Genomic DNA, 20,385 nt, shown 5'->3' on the forward strand with positions numbered 1-20,385 from the left:
GAAAAAAGAAACTAACCTTAAACCTTGGTCTGGTTCACCATATTCATCCACATACGGAGGGATGTATGAACAACTGTTGTTCTTAGAAGCTATTAGCAGCAATTGACACTCCCGTACTCTGTAAATGAGAGAGACACGATGAATTAATGAAAGCAATAGAGTTTATTAATCATTCTATTGAGAGAATGAACTACTGCAGAATTCATGTGGAGAAGGATGTATCAATGAATGAGAAATACCTCAAGAAAATCCCTGTGCCTTCATTGCACTTGATGGCATGGGCCGAGCAAGCCCCCAATGTCTCGCCATCTATCTCAACCTGACAACAGTAACTCTGAGAACAGACAACCGTCCCACAAATCAGACACAAGGCTGGCGCTCTCCCCTCACTTTGGGTCACGCCACCTTTGGGACACCTGATAAGAGAATGCAAAGGTGTGTAGTTATTTCATTTCAATTGTTTATATTCAATTCATCAAAAAATATCATGTCGAGTAAACAGACAGTCACATCTATATCACAAGTATAAATTATTCATAACTTCAGTAATCAACATTATTAGTCATTACAGTCAAATCTTCCTTAATTCACATAAGCTATTGAAGTCCTCTTCATTCAGTTAAAAGAGGTTACTTAAGTCAAGTCTTCACTAGTCCTCATAAGTCACATATTCCTTAATTCACATAAGCTATTTAGGTCCTCTTCATTCAATTAATAGTTGAAATTTACTGTCATATTGCGAAAAGAACAGTAAATAGGAGAAACCAAAGCCAACAAATGATGGATGGAAGCTTTAACTTTGTTTTTTCCAGTATTTGCAATTAACATTTTGTTTTTTTTCGGTTTCTTTGTTTTTTTCGGTTTTCTTAAAATAAAAAATAGTACCGAAATTCAGTGGGAAAAAAACGGTTTCGGTACTAAAACCGTGCAAGCCTAGTTACAGTCAGTGTTTTTGAATCATCAGCAATTACTAAAGCATCTGTCTATCAATTGCACAGAAAGATATACTTGACACAGAAGATGAGGTTTACAATGAGACAATGCTTAGTACTCATCTTTCACAATTCCTTTTTTCCTTTTATTTTATAACAGGATGGATGGTATAATAGCAGTGAATCTGAATCGTGAGATGACTTACACATACAGGGACCTGTCATTCATTAAATCCATGTAATCCTCTGGTAGATTGATCAATTGGTTAATCCTAAGAGGAAAGTGTCTGTGGATAAACAACAAAAAGAATCCCACTGTATCTATGTGTTTGATTTCAATGATGACATCATATAAAGCAACATTTCATTCAGATATGTCTAATCTCACTGGTTCTTCTGTAGTGGATCTCTGATACATAATAAATAATTCTAATATCACCTTCAGAGTTTTGGTGTGGATAATGACAGAATCACAACAGATTCTCCTGCAAACTTCTGCTTATGAAGTATTCCTCAAAAACAAATGAAAGTCAATAGTTTTTACTGTATTTAAATTTCTCTCTAATCTCTACTGGACCCTTTGATGTAGCAGCTGTACTGGAATCAGTGGTAGATGCTTCAAGGTGCTGCAGATAACAAAACCATGAAGCAATTACCTTAATTGTTTGGCTGGTTCTTTGATAGATGGCTTACTACACAGACCATGGATCAATTCCTTCATCACTGGATTAGAATCAAAATTCAATATCTCAGAGATATCCAGAGGTAATGCCAAGTACCGGCACAGCAACTCAAATTCTCCTTCCACAACAACTGGAAGAAAAGGAACGAGATGGTCACTTGTATGGAAATGAAACAGATTACTGTATGCTGGATTAATTGTAATAAAGCCTAGTTTATATACTGGCCTATTATCATATAAACCAGATGAGAAGTTGGATATCACTTCCCTTCTCTGATTCTAATACAGTGTAAGTAAAGTAGTTACACAGCAGTTACTTCTCTAAGTGTAAATCATAACCTTGGCATAACTTATGATTTTCCTTGTCTATATCCATTAATTTCCAATATATTTTTAAAATTATTAATATACCTGTACTACCAAAACACATTGAAAAGCTGAGGATATTGAATAACAGCAATTAAAACAAGGAAGTAAAATCCTGTTATTGATGTCCTTTAATAGGACAGGATATATTGTACACCAACAAATCACTTGATAAGTTTGTTACTTTTAATGCTTTAATTGGTAGAAAACTTACTCACTAAATGCAACTATATGATCAGTATTTGTGCTATTTCCGATGAAATCAGACTTCCATAGGTAATGAGCCAATAGCATATGACCAAATCCAGAACTGACATCTGCTATCAGAAAGGACATAATGAAAATGTACTTACCTTGTTCAAACTCCACAGGATGAGGAACCGATGACTGAAAATGAAAATAAAGAGCACTCCATCTTAAAAAGGGTAGCGATGCTTGTTTCAGATGATTCTGAATGGTCCAGGCTTTGGGAGCAAACGATGGTTGGTTGTCCCTGTTAGAGAAAAAGACAAATTCATTGTATTGTATTGTATTGTATTTAAGTAATGCATAAATGCAAAATACATACATATCTTGAAGGACAGTAGGCTACTTGAGAGGAATGAAGTCTAGAATGGATGAATACAAACTAAACAAAGTAGAAAATGCATTCATACCAATGATTTTATAGATATGTTTCATTAATTAACATAGATATGTCATTTAATCTAACAATAATGAAATCAGAAGAACACACTTTATTGATATCTTTATACATTATCATTCATGTCATTTAATCAAATGACTGCAATCAAAAAATTTCATTTAATCTAACTATGTTTAATGTACAGCTAAAAATTTTTTAATGAATATAATGGATACAACCTTCAATCATATGCCAAGTGCTGTCAAAACAAAGCTTAACTCTCTTTATCATTGAACAAATGGCATTTAATCTAACAGCACCATTCATGCAACCAATGTCTGGTTTAAATTGGAAATAAAACATACTTGGCAAGTTGATTTAACTGAAAGTAAACATCAGCAAGATTCTGGTCACCAGCTAGCATCCCATCATCTTCATCCATACTCTCAGCTGTATCTGCAAAATACAACATCAAAACAAACTCACAGTAATGATGTGAAAATACACATAAACATTTAATCAAGTACCATTTCATACAGAGAAGGTACCGATGCACAGACAGAACGTCTGTTGCAGAGGTTGCACACCTAGGGAAAAAGTTAGTAGGATGTATCTGTCATTGGTAAATAGGAGATATTAAGCATTATTAGGAACTTTAGTCATGTACATCAAGGTACAGAATAACATAGAAGCATTGACAGGGTTAATCATCAAATGAAATTACCTTCAATATCGCTTGACAGTAAGATCTGTACTAGGTGGATGGTAAAGCAAAGTTTCAAGAGGTAAAGATTCAAGACTGATCCTGATAACATCAGAGTACTTCCTATCTTCCATTTTCCCTTCTGATAAAGAGCTGAGTATGCAGATGAAAGACTCACCTATGGAAAACAACCAGGAATTAATTAGAATAATTTTGTTTTAATTTAATTTTAATTTAATTTTAATTTAATTTTGTATGCAATCACATGAAGTATAACCATCTAATAAGAATGCATTTTATTTTGTATGGAATCACATGCAGTATAACCATCTAATCAGAATGCTATTTATTTTGTATGGAATCACATGCAGTATAACCATCTAATAAGAATGCCTTTTATTTTGTATGGAATCACATGCAGTATAACCATCTAATTAGAATGCCTTTTAGTTTGTATGGAATCACATGCAGTATAACCATGTAATTTAATTCAATGGAATACTTAGCAGCAACCTCACTTACACATTTGGAAAGATGTTTTGTTCTGATGGGGGAAACATGAAATTCTGATAGATTTTAACATGGGCTTATTACCAAAGGAATTGTTCATTCATTTAAATTCAGATGTCTTACCTTCAAACTCATAGGATACCTTAACGTTTGTCATATTTGACACTTTATAGCAAGACGATTGCCATACAAATGACAATCAATCAATGGTAAATCATGGCCACAATGTAATGAGTTTTGAGGCAATTAAGAATCAGTAACTACTTATTGTTTTTCATTTTTACTGAGAAACTTACTTACTGAAGTATTTCACTGGATCAAATTCAAAATATGTTTTCATCAGCATTAAATTACACTAATCTCAATTATGTTATGTCCAGCGAGAGATTTCAACAAGGCTGTCTGGTTGAATACATCTGATATCATACAAATCTTACCATTAGAGTAAACATATCGATTTCTAATATAGATGGTGTAGAACCAAGAGTGAAGGTGTCATCTTTATCGAAAACTGTGAATGAAATAAGAAGAAAACAGACACTTTATTAACTTTTCTTCCTATATCCTCATGATGCAGGCTTCAATGTGTTTTTTCCCTTCCCTATTAATTCACAAACCAGAAGAAGGACAATTTTGTTTTATAAACTATAGACGCAACAGTTGCCCTTGTGGCATGTTGCATCTGAAGGTCAACCTTCAAACATCATTTTGCCTTTCAATGTCATATGTTTATTTTAGTCTTGACATTTACTTAAGCAATGCATATCTGCTTGTACACTAACCTTCATATTCAGTTTCCATTTTCTTCCATGCATAATGAATCTTACAATACAACGTTCATAACTATATACATGCAAGCTACTGGAGAAATTAAAGTGTTTCAATAAGACATTCTGCAACAGTTAATGATTTATAATTCATATGTACAATGCAGGTTATTTTAAGAACATAGGAAGATGACCCAGACACGCATGGAGTAACCTTTGAATCTGATCACCAAAAAATAAACTATTTCTTTTCATAAGAAACTGAACAAAAAATTTACCTGATAAAAGTCTGAGGACATATTTCTGTATATGTGCAGCATTTGAAAACCAGGAGCTCAGTATTGCATGCCTGACCAAACTTCTTAACGTGTCACACTAGAATGAAATGAGGAAATATCAAGGATTCATGCTACTACAACAAACGTATTAACAAAGAGAGCAAACATTGGGAGCAGCTTCAATGACAAAAGCCTGTCTAGATGAAATGTTTGAAAGAATATATGTAATATTCATTTCATTGCTATTTCAAAAAGTCAGCTTCCTGATTCCGATTCACTCTCCATGAAGTATTCCATACTTGACCTTACTTCAGTTATCGTAATGATGACAGCAACTGAACCTTCACCAGTTCCACTATGATTAAGTACGTTCAGAAATGAACAGTTTCCACCTGCTCTTAGAGGGATGCAAAACAAAGTGCACTGCATTCCCGAATATTACACTAAATGTCAAGAAACACAAGGTCCCACACCAGTTATTTAAAGCTATAATAAATGGCTGCCATGGAAATATCATATATCACGTTTGATATCAAATATAAGTTTACATATTCCACTTTGGTTTGGGTTTCATATCTTGTGTAAGACACACAAGAGTTACAGAGGCTTCATGAAGCAGAATGGAATATTATTATTTTCCTCACAAGCGTCACATTCTACACTAATCCCTCTGAGATCTTTGTAAAAGATATAAGACTATATCATTATTTATGTACACAGCATTCCGCCATTCTGGGCTTAAACTTCTGGTTTTGAAACTCTGTGATTTATGCATCATCCAATAAACCCTTTAGCAATTATTTCAGGAATTAAATCCTCTAATTACATAATAAAATATCCTAGTAATGCAAATTGAGAGTACAGTATACAAGTACACTGAAGCCCTTCATTAAGTTTGTCCACACAACATAGATCTATTTACCTGTCTGCTAGGAAGAGAACCAAACAATGGCTTGTTTTCCACCCTCAGCATAATTTCTGTTAAAAAAAAAAGATGGGAAAACAAGGAAAATAAGTACCAAACAGCTGACAAGTGATAGTATTGTCTAATTATAGAATGTTTATATACAACTAGATACTTTCCTTCATAAGTGTTTATCACTTAAATTGTGTTCTTGGTTAAGCATTGTTGTCGTTACCTGTACTTTGTATGGTGTAAGCACACACATTCCATGACAGTAGCGGTATCCTCTCATTATCTGAATCGGGCATCACTCTCAGCCCAATCTAAAACAAAAGAGAAATGTGGTACATATTGTAGTAACTCCGTGTCAAGCGTCCACATATAAACAATAAGTTAAGAACATACGACATGATAGTTGCGTCTAATATATACCAGGGTTAAGTCACAAGTGGAGGTAAAGTATTTACAGGGCAGGATATAATATATATGGGGTCAGCGTTATTGAGCTAGACTCTGCCGAACAGCCGTTCAGTCACATATATACACATATATATTTATATATAAACTCACTTCAACAGCCATGTCTTTCTGTTACTCTCTCATGCATTGTCCACTCTTGTGTACTTCCAATTATCTTGTTATTGTTTACAAGGCTGTTTCTTTGTTGTTTACAATGTCATAGCTATGATGCATTTAATGAGATGATATCCCTAGATTGCTACTAGCTTGATTTTCATTTATGTTCCTCCATTATGGTAACCAGTTCCAATAGACAAAGTGAAAAGAACACCAAGGTGAAATTTACAAAACTAACATTGTATTGCAACAGTACTATTACTTAAGGCTATACAGGTATATTGGAATCCGGACATTCAATAATCACTTCTTACATGTTTTATATCTAAATCCTGGTATCAGACATGCTATTCAAATGTCTTGACATTTCCACTAACTTACAGTATACGCTGCTTGTGAGAAGGTTTTCAACATCTCCTGCAGGGTCCCAGATATTGAATCACTAAAGAACAAAAAACAAAAACAGCAGAGATGAAAGAAGTGAACAGCAGAGGTAACTATCATAGATTAATCTTCAATACCTGTCACAAAATATGAAAGAGTACCCACATTGCTGACTTGTACCAAATCCAGCTGCTAAAGCTAACCTGTAACCTTTTCAAGGGAAGTTTTATCATAATTTACAGCTACTATAACAAACATTCCAAGTATATGTATACCTGTCCTCTAAGAAACCCCAAAAGTAGTGTGAGTCAAAGCTACAAAGAGGTATATGAACGTCACTGTAAGAAAGGATATTTATACTGGCTTGAATGTTCACTAATGATGCCTGTTAACTTTTGCAAAAAATGCTGCTTTTGCAAGCTTAGAAGCTGAGACTGACACATAGTGTGGTTCAATACCTGCACGGTTTCTTGATAACCTAGAAACTGACACATAGTTTGGTTCAATACCTGCACATTTTTTTTATAACCTAGTAACTGACTCATAGTGTGGTTCAATACCTGCACGGTTTCTTGATAACCTAGAAACTGACACATAGTGTGGTTCAATACCTGCACGGTTTCTTGATAACCTAGAAACTGACACATAGTGTGGTTCAATACCTGCACGGTTTCTTGATAACCTAGAAACTGACACATAGTGTGGTTCAATACCTGCACGGTTTCTTGATAACCTAGTAACTGACACATAGTGTGGTTCAATACCTGCACGGTTTCTTGATAACCTAGAAACTGACACATAGTGTGGTTCAATACCTGCACGGTTGCTTGATATCCTAGAAACTGACACATAGTGTGGTTCAATACCTGCATGGTTTCTTGATGGAAAACAGCTTGAAGAAATCAGGAGACAAATGCTCATCCCACACAGAACTTGGACATAGAAGGGTTGGAAAGCAAGATAGCATAGGAGGGTCTGTAAATAGAAATGTAAATAGATACTTTATAATACACCGGCAAATATAAAAACAAATGCAAAGGTACATCAAATATTCCTCTCAACACTTCAAAGCATTTTTTTGTACCACTTAATAGCTAGACATCAAGGGTGTCAACAGCTTAGCTGAGGTGACCACTAAGCTTAAACCACAATGACTGAAAAGCCTCAGTAGCAGTTATAAATAGGGAGACACAATTAGATCAATATTAACACAAGACTACCAATATTGTAAAGCCTGTGTCAGTCTCTATTCATAACAGTTTCACTCTTTTCTTGACAACCCGTTAATAAATACACATATTTTAAAGACATTCGGACAATTTTCTTAAACATATTGAAACAATGTCTAAGTTTAGTTAAAATTAATTTCAGTTAGTACCTTTAGTCTCAATTCATACAAAATTGCTCAAAAGAAAAACATTTACAAGTGATGGTTGTATGGCTTGCAGCAGTGGTATGACAGAGCTAGTTGTTAGCACACGCCTGTTCTTAGCAAATAAAATAGCAGCACACCCCTCCATTCATCTCAAAAACAGCATTTTTAAATATGGCAATTGTAAGACTGCATTTTCTACTATTTGGATAGAATTGTTAAATTTTTTGCAAGTATGTTAGGCTTAACAAATAGAAGAGTTACATATCAGCCCTTGGGAAATTTCAGCAACTGCATAGACAAAACAGTGTCATTCAAACACTGTTTACCAGAATTGCTGTGTGATGATAGGAAATGGATAACCATCAGAGGCTAGACCAAAACAAAATCAAAATGTGTTTACGTAGAGATAACTGCTGTTACTAGACTTACCTACAGAGTCTCCTTCCGGGTCAACTTCAGTCATTTCAACCTCTTGAGACGGAGTTCCCTCTGAGTGTGCCCTCTTTCTCTCACCTGATGATGATGAGGATGAGGAGGAGGAGGTGGCTGCATCTACCTTAGACTCCTTACTGGCTTTGATTTCATCTAGCTTCTGTTTCACAGTCCTTTGAACACTTAGTGTAGCACTCAGAGATAACAGCCACTCTTCCATGTTTGGAATGGAGCTAACAGAATCAACATAAAGGAATACAATTAATGATCCATTGTTAAGTAACCGGAGCTAACAGAATCAACATAAAGGAATACAATTAATGATACATTGTTAAGTAACTGGAGCTAACAGAATCAACATATAGGAATACAATTAATGATACATTGTTAAGTAACCGGAGCTAACAGAATCAACATAAAGGAATACAATTAATGATATATTGTTAAGTAACCGGAGCTAACAGAATCAACATATAGGAATACAATTAATGATACATTGTTAAGTAACGGGAGCTAACAGAATCAACATATAGGAATACAATTAATGATACATTGTTAAGTAACCGGAGCTAACAGAATCAACATATAGGAATACAATTAATGATACATTGTTAAGTAACCGGAGCTAACAGAATCAACATATATGAATACAATTAATGATACATTGTTAAGTAACCGGAGCTAACAGAATCAACATAAAGGAATACAATTAATGATACATTGTTAAGTAACGGGAGCTAACAGAATCAACATATAGGAATACAATTAATGATACATTGTTAAGTAACCGGAGCTAACAGAATCAACATAAAGGAATACAATTAATGATACATTGTTAATTAACGGGAGCTAACAGAACCAACATATAGGAATACAATTAATGATACATTGTTAAGTAAGGAGCTAACAGAATCAACATATAGGAATACAATTAATGATACATTGTTAAGTAAGGAGCTAACAGAATCAACATATAGGAATACAATTAATGATACATTGTTAAGTAACCAGAGCTAACAATCAACATATAGGAATACAATTAATGATACATTGTTAAGTAACCGGAGCTAACAGAAACAACATATAGGAATACAATTAATGATACATTGTTAAGTAACCAGAGCTAACAGAATCAACATATAGGAATACAATATAAGATACATTGTTAAGTAACCGGAGCTAACAATCAACATATAGGAATACAATTAATGATACATTGTTAAGTAACCAGAGCTAACAATCAACATATAGGAATACAATTAATGATACATTGTTAAGTAACCGGAGCTAACAGAAACAACATATAGGAATACAATTAATGATACATTGTTAAGTAACCAGAGCTAACAATAAACATATAGGAATACAATTAATGATACATTGTTAAGTAACGGGAGTTAACAGAATCAACATATAGGAATACAATTAATGATACATTGTTAAGTAACCGGAGCTAACAGAATCAACATATAGGAATACAATTAATGATACATTGTTAAGTAACCGGAGCTAACAGAATCAACATAAAGGAATACAATTAATGATACATTGTTAATTAACGGGAGCTAACAGAATCAACATATAGGAATACAATTAATGATACATTGTTAAGTAACTGGAGTTAACAGAATCAACATATAGGAATACAATTAATGATACATTGTTAAGTAACCGGAGCTAACAGAATCAAAATATAGGAATACAATTAATGATACATTGTTAAGTAACCGGAGCTAACAGAATCAACATAAAGGAATACAATTAGTGATACATTGTTAAGTAACTGGAGCTAACAGAATCAACATATAAGAATACAATTAATGATACATTGTTAAGTAACCAGAGCTAACAATCAACATATAGGAATACAATTTATGATACATTGTTAAGTAAGGAGCTAACAGAATCAACATATATGAATACAATTAATGATACATTGATAAGTAAGGAGCTAACAGAATCAACATATATGAATACAATTAATGATACATTGTTAAGTAACCGGAGCTAACAGAATCAACATAAAGGAATACAATTAATGATACATTGTTAAGTAACCAGAGCTAACAGAATCAACATATAAGAATACAATATAAGATACATTGTTAAGTAACTGATGCATTCAACCAGACCACTGAGTAGAACTTCTATGTTACGGAAGTACAAACAGAAAGGATCTCAGACCTCCATAACAGCTGAAAACAATACAGTTACTACTGAATAGCAACAGTAACCTTACCAGCATAGCCAATGTCTGAACTGAGATCATATTCTCTCAATCAGACCAATGGTAACTCACAGAGGTTACTTATAGACAGAGGATTTAATTGTTTCAAAAATCAAACACAATTTACAATTTATATGCAAGTATAACTTTGACTATTTTTGAGTGGCAATGACAGAATACACACAAATGGCTTAATTTATTTATTTTTTACTCAGAGAGGATATGCCACTTACTCTGACGGATCGCTGTCATCGGTGGCTAAAGGAGGCAAGATTGGAAGCACTGTATTACTCAGTGTTTCACAAAGAGGGCACAGAAATTGATTCTTGCTGATGTCATAATTTAACTCCCCTCTGAATCGAGTGACCCTTCGCCTCTCACGATGAACCAGGGTTTCAAAGAATCTAGTGTAATAGAAGAGACAAAACATTCATGTTTCAAAATTTGCAATAAGCATAGACCTCTGCTAACACTAAGTTATTGCTTGTAGCTGTAAATTATGAGTAACATTTACAATGAGCTTTATACACAATTACTTAGGGCTTCGTATTACTGCAAAATATGTAATAAAGACCAGTCAGAAAGATAGAAACAAACTTAAGTGTCACTTTTTTAATCACAGTAGTAAAAAGTACAGACAGTTATTTACAACTAGCACAGAGAACCAGACCATTAACTTTCACATAATCTGAACTACATCTACATATGTATACAAACAATCTTTCTTGGATTGCAGTTTCTACAAGCTGCATGATTTGCTTTCTCTCAGCAAATTTGCTTTGTGCAAGAAAAGTACAAGTATCTTGGCCAATTACTGCCCTGGTTCCATTAACTGTTATGGCAAGTCTACCAAAAATGCTTGCAATTGCAGTGAATTTCAAAACAGCATCAGTGGTTATTCATATTGTCCACAGTTCAAATGACAGGTCTAGAAAGAAGTACTTGGGTTATATTTCTTTATCGTTTACATTGAATACAAACAAATAACTACTGATCTGAGTAACTCCACACATACAAAGTGACTGGATACTTGATGTACTAAATCACACAATGAGTAATCTATTAGTAAACTTCAGGTCTGGCTTACTTTGCATTGTATGAAAACTATCAACTTTTCCTGAGTGCATCATACAAAAAAACAGTAGCTTATTCAGTCCCAGGACCATACAAACCACAAGGAATATTCAAACTGTCTTGTACCTTTGAAAGTTAACACAATCATTTCTGAAAGCAGCTACATAGAGATACACATGCATTACACTGTGTAAAATCAATGGTTAATTTGCAACTCTATTTGACAATACCACTGTCAGTAAAGTAATTCCTAAGCTGACAAGAACCTTGCTTTTACCAGGGACAACTTACCCTTGCCAGCATGCGGCATGCATAACATGTCCACAGGTTCTTGCATGAACACCATAAAACACATCCCATCCATTAAACAATGGCTCAAAAGAATCCAGGACTAGGAAAAGTAATTGAAAACAATGATATATTAATGACAAAGAATTAAGCATTTATGATACAGTTATGTGCAAATTGTACTGTAAGGTACTAAGATGCTATAAAATGCACCCCTGTCACTTTCATTGTACAACAAGGTTCCACACCCACCACATATATCAGTACGATAGTTAAGCAGCATGTTCCACCTCTATATTTGCCCTTACATTACTGAATGTGGTTACATCACTGCCCATACATTACTGAAAGTGGTAACTGCACTGCCCATACAATACTTAATGTGGTTACATCACTGCCCATACAATACTAAATGTGGTTACATCACTGCCCATACAATACTAAATGTGGTTACATCACTGCCCATAGATCAGATAGAGTGGATTTGACAATCATTTTAAAGGCAATATAAAAACAATAAGTATCTCATGTGATTAACCCACTAATCTCACTCCCACATTATTTCATGACTTGGTACATTAAGATGATGCAGAAGCAAATTTTCTTACCAGAAGTCGGGACATATTTTTCTCTTGAATTGGACAGCACAGAAGACCTAAAAAGCAAACATACAAGAAGACTAACTAATGAGCAGATTTTTTTTATAGATAAAGGCAAAATGTAATGATAAATGTAAGAGCACATGGGTTTATTCTCTGCAACATGCCATTCAATATGTTGTCAAAATCATGACATTTAACACGTGCAACTAGTTATACCAATACAAACCATAATACTGTAATGTTGCTAGAAAAGCCGACAAAAACAGATTGAGGGCAAATATAAGTCCCTAAAATGGAGTGTCTATCATCCTACTTGGAACTGTTCTTAAAGACCTGAGTCGCTGGTTATGTTTACAGTGTAACTTCTCTAGTCTTCTAGTACATTTGAACATAATTAAACTGTTTGTTTGTAGCACATATGTCACAAGAGATTATTAAAACTGTCAAAATACATAACCACTGAAACCAAGTAACAACACTCCAACCTAGACCTGGCTCATGCTGGTTGCATATGTACACAGCTTTTCCTTGTTTGGTTAATGAATCAGGGTTCCAGATGTTATTGTACAAACCAGTTAAGGTCTGATAACTATCTAATTGCATCTTTTCTGGCTGAAAGAAACACCTGATTGAGTTTGTATCGAATATTACCATTGGAACTTTATTAACTTTGGATCTGATGTGAAGTGGAATATTGTTACAAACCATGGTAAGTGAAAGACTTCCTGAAGGTGTTACTGACTTGAAGAGAAGGATATTTAATCAAACTTATAGGTAAACTAGAAAACACAGCAACATTATTTTCACCTTTGTACGAATGTTGAGTACACCATGGCCTTGCCGGAGAAGGATATCCGCTCCTCTTCTTGACATAGAATACATGTGACCGTCTGTGGTTCAATAAATATGCTGGGACTCTTATTCGGTCCTACGGCACGGAGTGTCACAGTTGCTGACTTCCCTGATCCATCCCCCTCTCTGAAGTAAATCATAAGATAGATTTGCAACATTCCCAGTAAAAAAACAACATGGCATGTATTAATATGATGAAATGTCTCAATACTATACGCAATATACAACTGCATAAGAAAAACCAGCCATGTTACCCTCTCAGTTCAAAGTCATGTTCATGACTTAACCTGAATTACAACTTGAAATTACAAAAATACAAATTTCATCAGTCAAGAAATGGTCCAAACAACCATCACCTATGAACAAATACCTGTTCTGAGGAAATTGATTACACACTTTGATAAACGAAGGCATTGACTAGGCTTCAACTTACACTTCATCCATACTTGAAATTGATAAATGAATGCATCGACTAGGGTTCAACTTACACTACATCCATACTTGAAATTGACAAATGAATGCATTGACTAGGGTTCAACTTACACTACATCCATACTTGAAATGGAGCCTGCCCTGCCTCTACCTTCATCATCATCGTCATCATCGGTAGCCTCAAATAGTTCTGGATTGACTCGGATGAAACTCTTCTGCATGGCAGACATCTGGGCCATTAAATGCTCTCGTCTCCTCTGAGCCAGTTCTGCTTTCCTCTTTTTCTCTTCTTGCTCTTTGACTGTATCTTTAGGTTCCTTCTCCTCTAAAGGAACTGCAAAATCCCTGTGCAGAGGTAACGTTCCTTTCTGTCTTTGAATGTCATCAAATTTCTGCAATTTAAAGATCAAGTAGAAACTAACTTCTTCATTCAATCATTTTCTATTATTTATTTGTTTATATTTAAGTATGTACAGCACAAAGTATTCCACCTTGAACAGTACAGTATTAATTTCCTGAAAACTGTTAATGCTTGGTGGACACTTTTGTAGATACCGACTTGGATACACCTACGAACTACAGTAACAAAGAGTAGCAGGAATTTCTCTGAATACTAAAATGTTGAAATACACTCATTGCAATGTAATCAACATTAACATGCATATACAAACCTATACCTTGATTCACTCACTCACAAACTTACCAATGAAGACTTATAAACTGATGTTTGTTTCTGTTGCAAATCAAAACTTTGCTACTGATTTGAAATACCCTAAATGGAAAATCTGACATCAAGACATTCTTAAACTGCTATCATTTTTAACCAAGTATTGTAATTGTAGAGGTGCTTGAAAACCTGAGCAGAAAACAGGCGAAATTCTTACTTCAAAATGAAAACAGCAAATTGAAACCATGAAATAAATAAGACACCAGAGCAGCATTAAACCAATATACCACACCACTCAGTGTTGAAACGATTCTTTCATAATTTTCATAAATAATTTTGAAAATATTACCTTAAATATCCAAGTTAGTAACTCAGTGCTGGATCTCACTTTAGGGTTGCCAACCATTTCCTGGAGTAACTTCAACAAACTTTTCTCTCCTGCGTGACAAAAACAATGGAATTTTATTGCTAAATATTGTTACCGTCACTAAGTAAGGAAAGCAAAGTTAATATCACAATGGTCTTTTTTTAACTTCCATAATTGTTGTCAAACAATAATGGCAATTATCAACATTTCTCACATCCGAATTGATGTGAACTTCACTGCACATTTCACACATAATCATCATATAAAATAACTACCACTGTGTTCACCATCTAAACAACACTTCATATTGTCATGATACTGAAAAATTAACTCACTCATCACAACATTCCTGGCAACCCAGAATAGCAACAGAAAGATACATTGTGAGTATTTAATTTATTCCATAAATACAGAGTCAATTTATTTATATAAAAAAATGGATATGTTAAAGTGCATAGTGATATTCCAGAGGACTCTAAGAACAGAAACTAGCTTCACACTGCTTTGAATGAATGTTTAGCTACCAGACTACTTACCCCTGCTGGCTCTGTCGGTAAACCTGAGGGGTGACGACAGTTTCAAGGACCTCTCCTCTTCGAGTAGAGCAATTCCGACCAGGTATAATGTCTGGATAAAATAAAACCAAGGCAGAATATTTATAGATGTAAGATGAAAACTGAAGCAAAATGCTAGACTGATGATAATCTCAACAGTTTCTTCTCTCTCCATAAATATATTAGCAGAACACAGTAACGTCATGTCATATCAAACTTACTAGTAACTTTAGGAAAAAAAACGCTCGAAAATAACAATCTAGACACTTTGGATGGTAGAATGAGAAGGAAGGGCGGTGACCGGTGGAGCCGATTGTAGAGGGTGCACAGTGTTAAAAGGTTACCAGGACATTCTAGGCACCGTAGAACGAGGGTGCTAAGGTTGTGGGGAGACAGGTAAGCGAGGAACGAAGTAAATACAGATTTCTTACAGAAGTCCTGTCTCGAGAACCTTTGCTCTTTTCAAATTTTTTTCTAAGAAATGTAATTCTTCAAAAATTGCAAAGACATATTTTACAGTGAAGTAATAGAATTTTGTTTGGTCAATTTGTGCATTCCAAGACCTCTTGTTAAAGTCTAAAACACCTAAGACAACTTAAATATGTATGATTGAAACCACTGTGACATAACATTGCAAACCTACCTTCTGGAAAAGATTTTCTGACCACAGTCTACCTTTTGAAACAATAGCTCTGTGATAGATGACCTTCAGAAAGGATATAAACATTTTACAGTCCAGTATTTTGACCATGTTTTTGAAGTTTGGACAGAGTGGAGGTGGTAGCTGGGGTATGAACACTGCAAAGAAAACAAAGAAACATTGACAAATCATTGTGGCTTATAGATTTATATCATTAAAAACATATGAATATATTCCATTAGGCCATCAGTCCTTTTGAAAGGTTTACCGAATGCTTCCTGAGCATATGTCAATGTTGTCGAACTAACTTGACAAATGTGGACTGATACTTTAACTAGCACAATACATTGTATGTATACAGTCACAACAGTAGAACCAATACTGAATGCTATAAAGTATGGTTGTGAGGGTTGATCGATCTTTAGGACAGTAAGATTGACAAATATAAATATAATAATGATGAATAGACTTACTGGATCCTTCATCTTTGATTCCCTCTCTCTCTAACCGCTGTTTATGCTGTTCCTCGGACTAGATGAAAAGAAAATGTACAAGCATTGTAAGCACTGACAAACCCACAACCTGACACTTATAAGACAATTATAACAGACCATAATGCTACTCACACAACTTAGCTCTTTTGAGATAACATGTATTGTCTCCTGTAAAACCACTAAAACAGTTCCCAAAAGCATAATGAGATTTGATCATTCACTATTGAGGATTTAGTAGACTACACAAACTTTCAAATATTTTATGAATCACAAGAACAAGTTTCACCAATTGACAACAAATCAATGTGACAGATGCTGCCAATTTCTCTGCAAAAGTCGGGACATGCAAGAATTATGTCATATATCACTGACAGTAAACACAATACATATGTAATTGTAATTGTAGACTCTGTGTCCATACCTTGGATTGTACACTGTTTCGTGAATACACACTAGACTCTGTATTCATACCTTGGATTGTTCACTGTTTCATGAATACACACTAGATTCTGTGTCCATACCTTGAATTGTTCAGTTTCGTGAATACACACTAGACTCTGTGTCCATACCTTGGATTGTACACTGTTTCGTGAATACACACTAGACTCTGTATTCATACCTTGGATTGTTCACTGTTTAATGAATACACACTAGTCTCTGTGTCCATACCTTGGATTGTACACTGTTTCGTGAATACACACTAGACTCTTTGTTCATACATTGGATTGTACAGTTTCGTGAACACACACTAGATGCTATCACCACACCTTGGATTGTTCACTGTTTAAAGAATACACACTAGACTCTGTCTCCATACCTTTGATTGTTCACTGTTACATGAATACACAGTAGAATGTGTCCATATATTGGATTGTTCACTGTTTAATGAATACAGACTTGACTTTGTCCATACCTTGGATTGTTCACTCCTGCTGTAATGATAGAAGTACGGTGAATACTCCTTCAAGCACTCTTTCTTCAACTCATACTTTCCCTTTTCTGTTACTTTGGTAGGTTTCCTGAGAGAAAAAGGGTACATGAAGTGAATAGCCTGCCTCAATTATAAGATTTACTTCACTTTCCCTTCTTCGTGCATGGTGCTGCTATTTGCACTTGCTTTACTCACATGGATTTGTCCTAACCTTCTAATTCGTAACAAGTAACCAATATTTATATCTATATGTAATGAATGAAATTAATTTCCTTAGATATTTACCAACTTAAGAAGTTGGAGTTGGTGAGAGTATTTCCAACTTCCACATTTGTTTTAATTGGGTTGAAACAATAGCAATTATGAACACAAATCAAAAGACCACCAGTCTGAACAGTAACACTGTACTAACAACAGATGTTTACTTACTTGTAATTGGCAAGTGCTGGGATGACTTCCTCAACTCCAGTTTCATGTAAGTACTTAAACCAAAGGAAGAGAAAAGTAAGTGTTCACTTATTATGCACATCGTAATAAACTACTTACACATACCAAACAGTATTTCAAAAAAGCAACGGTCTGTACTAGTAACAAGCGTCATTATTCATTAACACTTTTTTAAGCCCTTCCCTGATATTACAAAAATTGTCTACTACTATATTTTTCATCATATGATAATAATTTAGTACTATTTCAGCAGCAAATTTACCTGTTGGAGCTAGAGACTTACGTTTTCTGGTAAATTTTTAACCAGTTCGCTGTGGGCCATTGAGTTGATGGACAACTGATGAAGAACTTCCCTGCGCAGCCCATCTGTTGGTGCCACCTCTCCAATACCAATCACGTACCTTTCACCTGTCCACAAAATATGAGACAATAAGACAAACCATATGTCTTTAAATTATGCCATAAAATTGCTCTTACTAGAAAAGGATAAAAACAGTTCCTCCCAAGATATAACATAGTTAAAACTTTTTCATTTTTTCATTGTGAAGAAAGCAATTTTGTAACTGTAAACAATGCCAGTATAAGATAATAAGCACAGAATGGAAGAGACCATCCCTTTGAAAGAAAATCAAGTAGATTCCATTAAAATTATAAAGAATTGAAGCACTAGAGGTTTTATTATGGCGATAACAAGACATCCTTCTCATGTGTTTACTAGTATATCAGCCATGAAGGTCAATTACTACATTACAGCTTCTTGTAAACGCTTCTACCAATCACATCGCTCCTTCATGAAGGTACCCATCATGCACTTCACCAAAAGAGAGAGTTTAGCTTTATTACAAGTATGCATATGGCAGCTCAGTACAACAGTTCTTTGCGTACTATTACTCACACAGGATAATGATTAGTAGATGCAAGAACTCCTCCATCACATTAGTCTTATTTCCCAAGATCTCCTGTATCTGTTTATAAACAAATAAATATATGAAATCATTCCATATGCATTATACATATTTTATACTTAAGGTTTATTAAACCAAAGATTTAAATATCCTTTATTTTACACATTGCTATAACAAAACAACTATTTCATAATTAATAAAATAAGTAGTATTTCAATCTACTTAAAGATTGATTTGATTATGTTATCCATTCATTAATGGTAATACTAAAATTCAATGTATGTTGATTCTGAACTAATATTTTACTCAATTTAACTAAAACTACTGGTAATGATTATATATCTGCTCCTGGATTTATATGTTGTTAACGTTGTCTGTTTGAACAGAAAGACAAATTAATCACTATCTGTGTTGTAATAATATGAACTTCTTACCAGTTGATCCTCTTTCAGTGATCAAATGTTTCAGAGTTCTTTGTTTTGTCATTGCCCTCCATAGCCTCCCAGAAGTAATCTTATCAATTGTTTCAGAGTTTGTCATTTGCCCTTGATAGTCTCCCTGCGGAAACCTAATCAAGTTTACTTACCTCGGCATGCCCAGTGTCCCCTCCACTGATTTCCAAAAATCGAATCAACTCAAATCGGTGCAGGAGACAAAGCATGTAGTCATCGGGTTCCATTAATGATGCACCAACCTGTAGGGGGGAAAAAATTGACGGTAACTTCAAGATTGTAAAGAGAGGTTTGTCTGACCTCTTACATAATGTTCTTGATTTTATTTTAGGGTTTATTAATAATTCCATCAAATTATCCACCTTGGTCACTACTTCTTAACATCAAACTTCACACAGAAAATGTTACAGCAATATTCTACAGCTCATCCAACATATTGTGACATTGATATTATTGTGAAATTTGCTGGCCTCACAGCATAGCTATGCAAGGAACCAAGCATATTAGAGGGAAATGAGAAAATACCTTAAATGCAAGGGTATGAGATCACATCAAAATCCACCAATAAAACAAAACTGAAATAAATCTTTCAGACAAATAACTTTGGGTGAGAGAGAGAGATCTCTGGTCTGTACCTGAAGCATTTGGATATCTCTATCATACATCTCTTCTCTGCACTTGACATTCTTGTAGAAGAAAACCTGGAAAAAAACAACATCAACAGCAATTATACCAAACTGTTACAATGATCAACAAGTGGATTGGAATGTCAGGAAGCTTCCTAAACTTGTATCATGAGACAATGGAAAAGTCTCACACTTTTAAAGAAACTTGGGTTTGTTTAAGAGTGAACATACCCAACCATTTCATTAAGGTGAAACTTAAGTTAGGGTGCCACAAATTCACTCGCTTAGCATAC

At 34.5% G+C, this 20,385-nt stretch overlaps 1 protein-coding gene across 2 annotated transcripts in view; it reads right to left on the reverse strand.

Annotated features, from left to right (window-relative positions):
* Positions 1-20,385, reverse strand: part of LOC139970678 (E3 ubiquitin-protein ligase UBR2-like) — a 48,453-nt gene that overhangs the window by 4,176 nt on the left and 23,892 nt on the right. The window contains exons 20-48 of one of the 2 annotated variants that reach the window (XM_071976574.1): positions 20,102-20,167; positions 19,601-19,708; positions 19,005-19,074; positions 18,393-18,517; positions 18,092-18,144; positions 17,645-17,750; positions 16,711-16,768; positions 16,241-16,395; positions 15,580-15,670; positions 15,026-15,114; positions 14,121-14,401; positions 13,533-13,703; positions 12,732-12,778; positions 12,127-12,226; positions 10,995-11,165; positions 8,532-8,767; positions 7,594-7,702; positions 6,725-6,785; positions 6,003-6,090; positions 5,786-5,841; positions 4,864-4,960; positions 4,256-4,329; positions 3,330-3,486; positions 2,971-3,061; positions 2,334-2,473; positions 1,589-1,745; positions 1,139-1,219; positions 240-416; positions 17-118 (exon numbers count right to left, since the gene is read on the reverse strand). In XM_071976574.1, the coding sequence (XP_071832675.1) occupies positions 17-118; positions 240-416; positions 1,139-1,219; positions 1,589-1,745; positions 2,334-2,473; positions 2,971-3,061; positions 3,330-3,486; positions 4,256-4,329; positions 4,864-4,960; positions 5,786-5,841; positions 6,003-6,090; positions 6,725-6,785; positions 7,594-7,702; positions 8,532-8,767; positions 10,995-11,165; positions 12,127-12,226; positions 12,732-12,778; positions 13,533-13,703; positions 14,121-14,401; positions 15,026-15,114; positions 15,580-15,670; positions 16,241-16,395; positions 16,711-16,768; positions 17,645-17,750; positions 18,092-18,144; positions 18,393-18,517; positions 19,005-19,074; positions 19,601-19,708; positions 20,102-20,167 (3,317 nt within the window). Of the gene's footprint in view, positions 1-16; positions 119-239; positions 417-1,138; positions 1,220-1,588; positions 1,746-2,333; positions 2,474-2,970; positions 3,062-3,329; positions 3,487-4,255; positions 4,330-4,863; positions 4,961-5,785; positions 5,842-6,002; positions 6,091-6,724; positions 6,789-7,593; positions 7,703-8,531; positions 8,768-10,994; positions 11,166-12,126; positions 12,227-12,731; positions 12,779-13,532; positions 13,704-14,120; positions 14,402-15,025; positions 15,115-15,579; positions 15,671-16,240; positions 16,396-16,710; positions 16,769-17,644; positions 17,751-18,091; positions 18,145-18,392; positions 18,518-19,004; positions 19,075-19,600; positions 19,709-20,101; positions 20,168-20,385 lie in introns of both variants that reach the window. The other variant, XM_071976573.1, reaches the window with a different exon arrangement.

Source organism: Apostichopus japonicus, chromosome 8 (genome assembly GCF_037975245.1).
Source record: "Apostichopus japonicus isolate 1M-3 chromosome 8, ASM3797524v1, whole genome shotgun sequence".
Taxonomy (NCBI): domain Eukaryota; kingdom Metazoa; phylum Echinodermata; class Holothuroidea; order Aspidochirotida; family Stichopodidae; genus Apostichopus; species Apostichopus japonicus.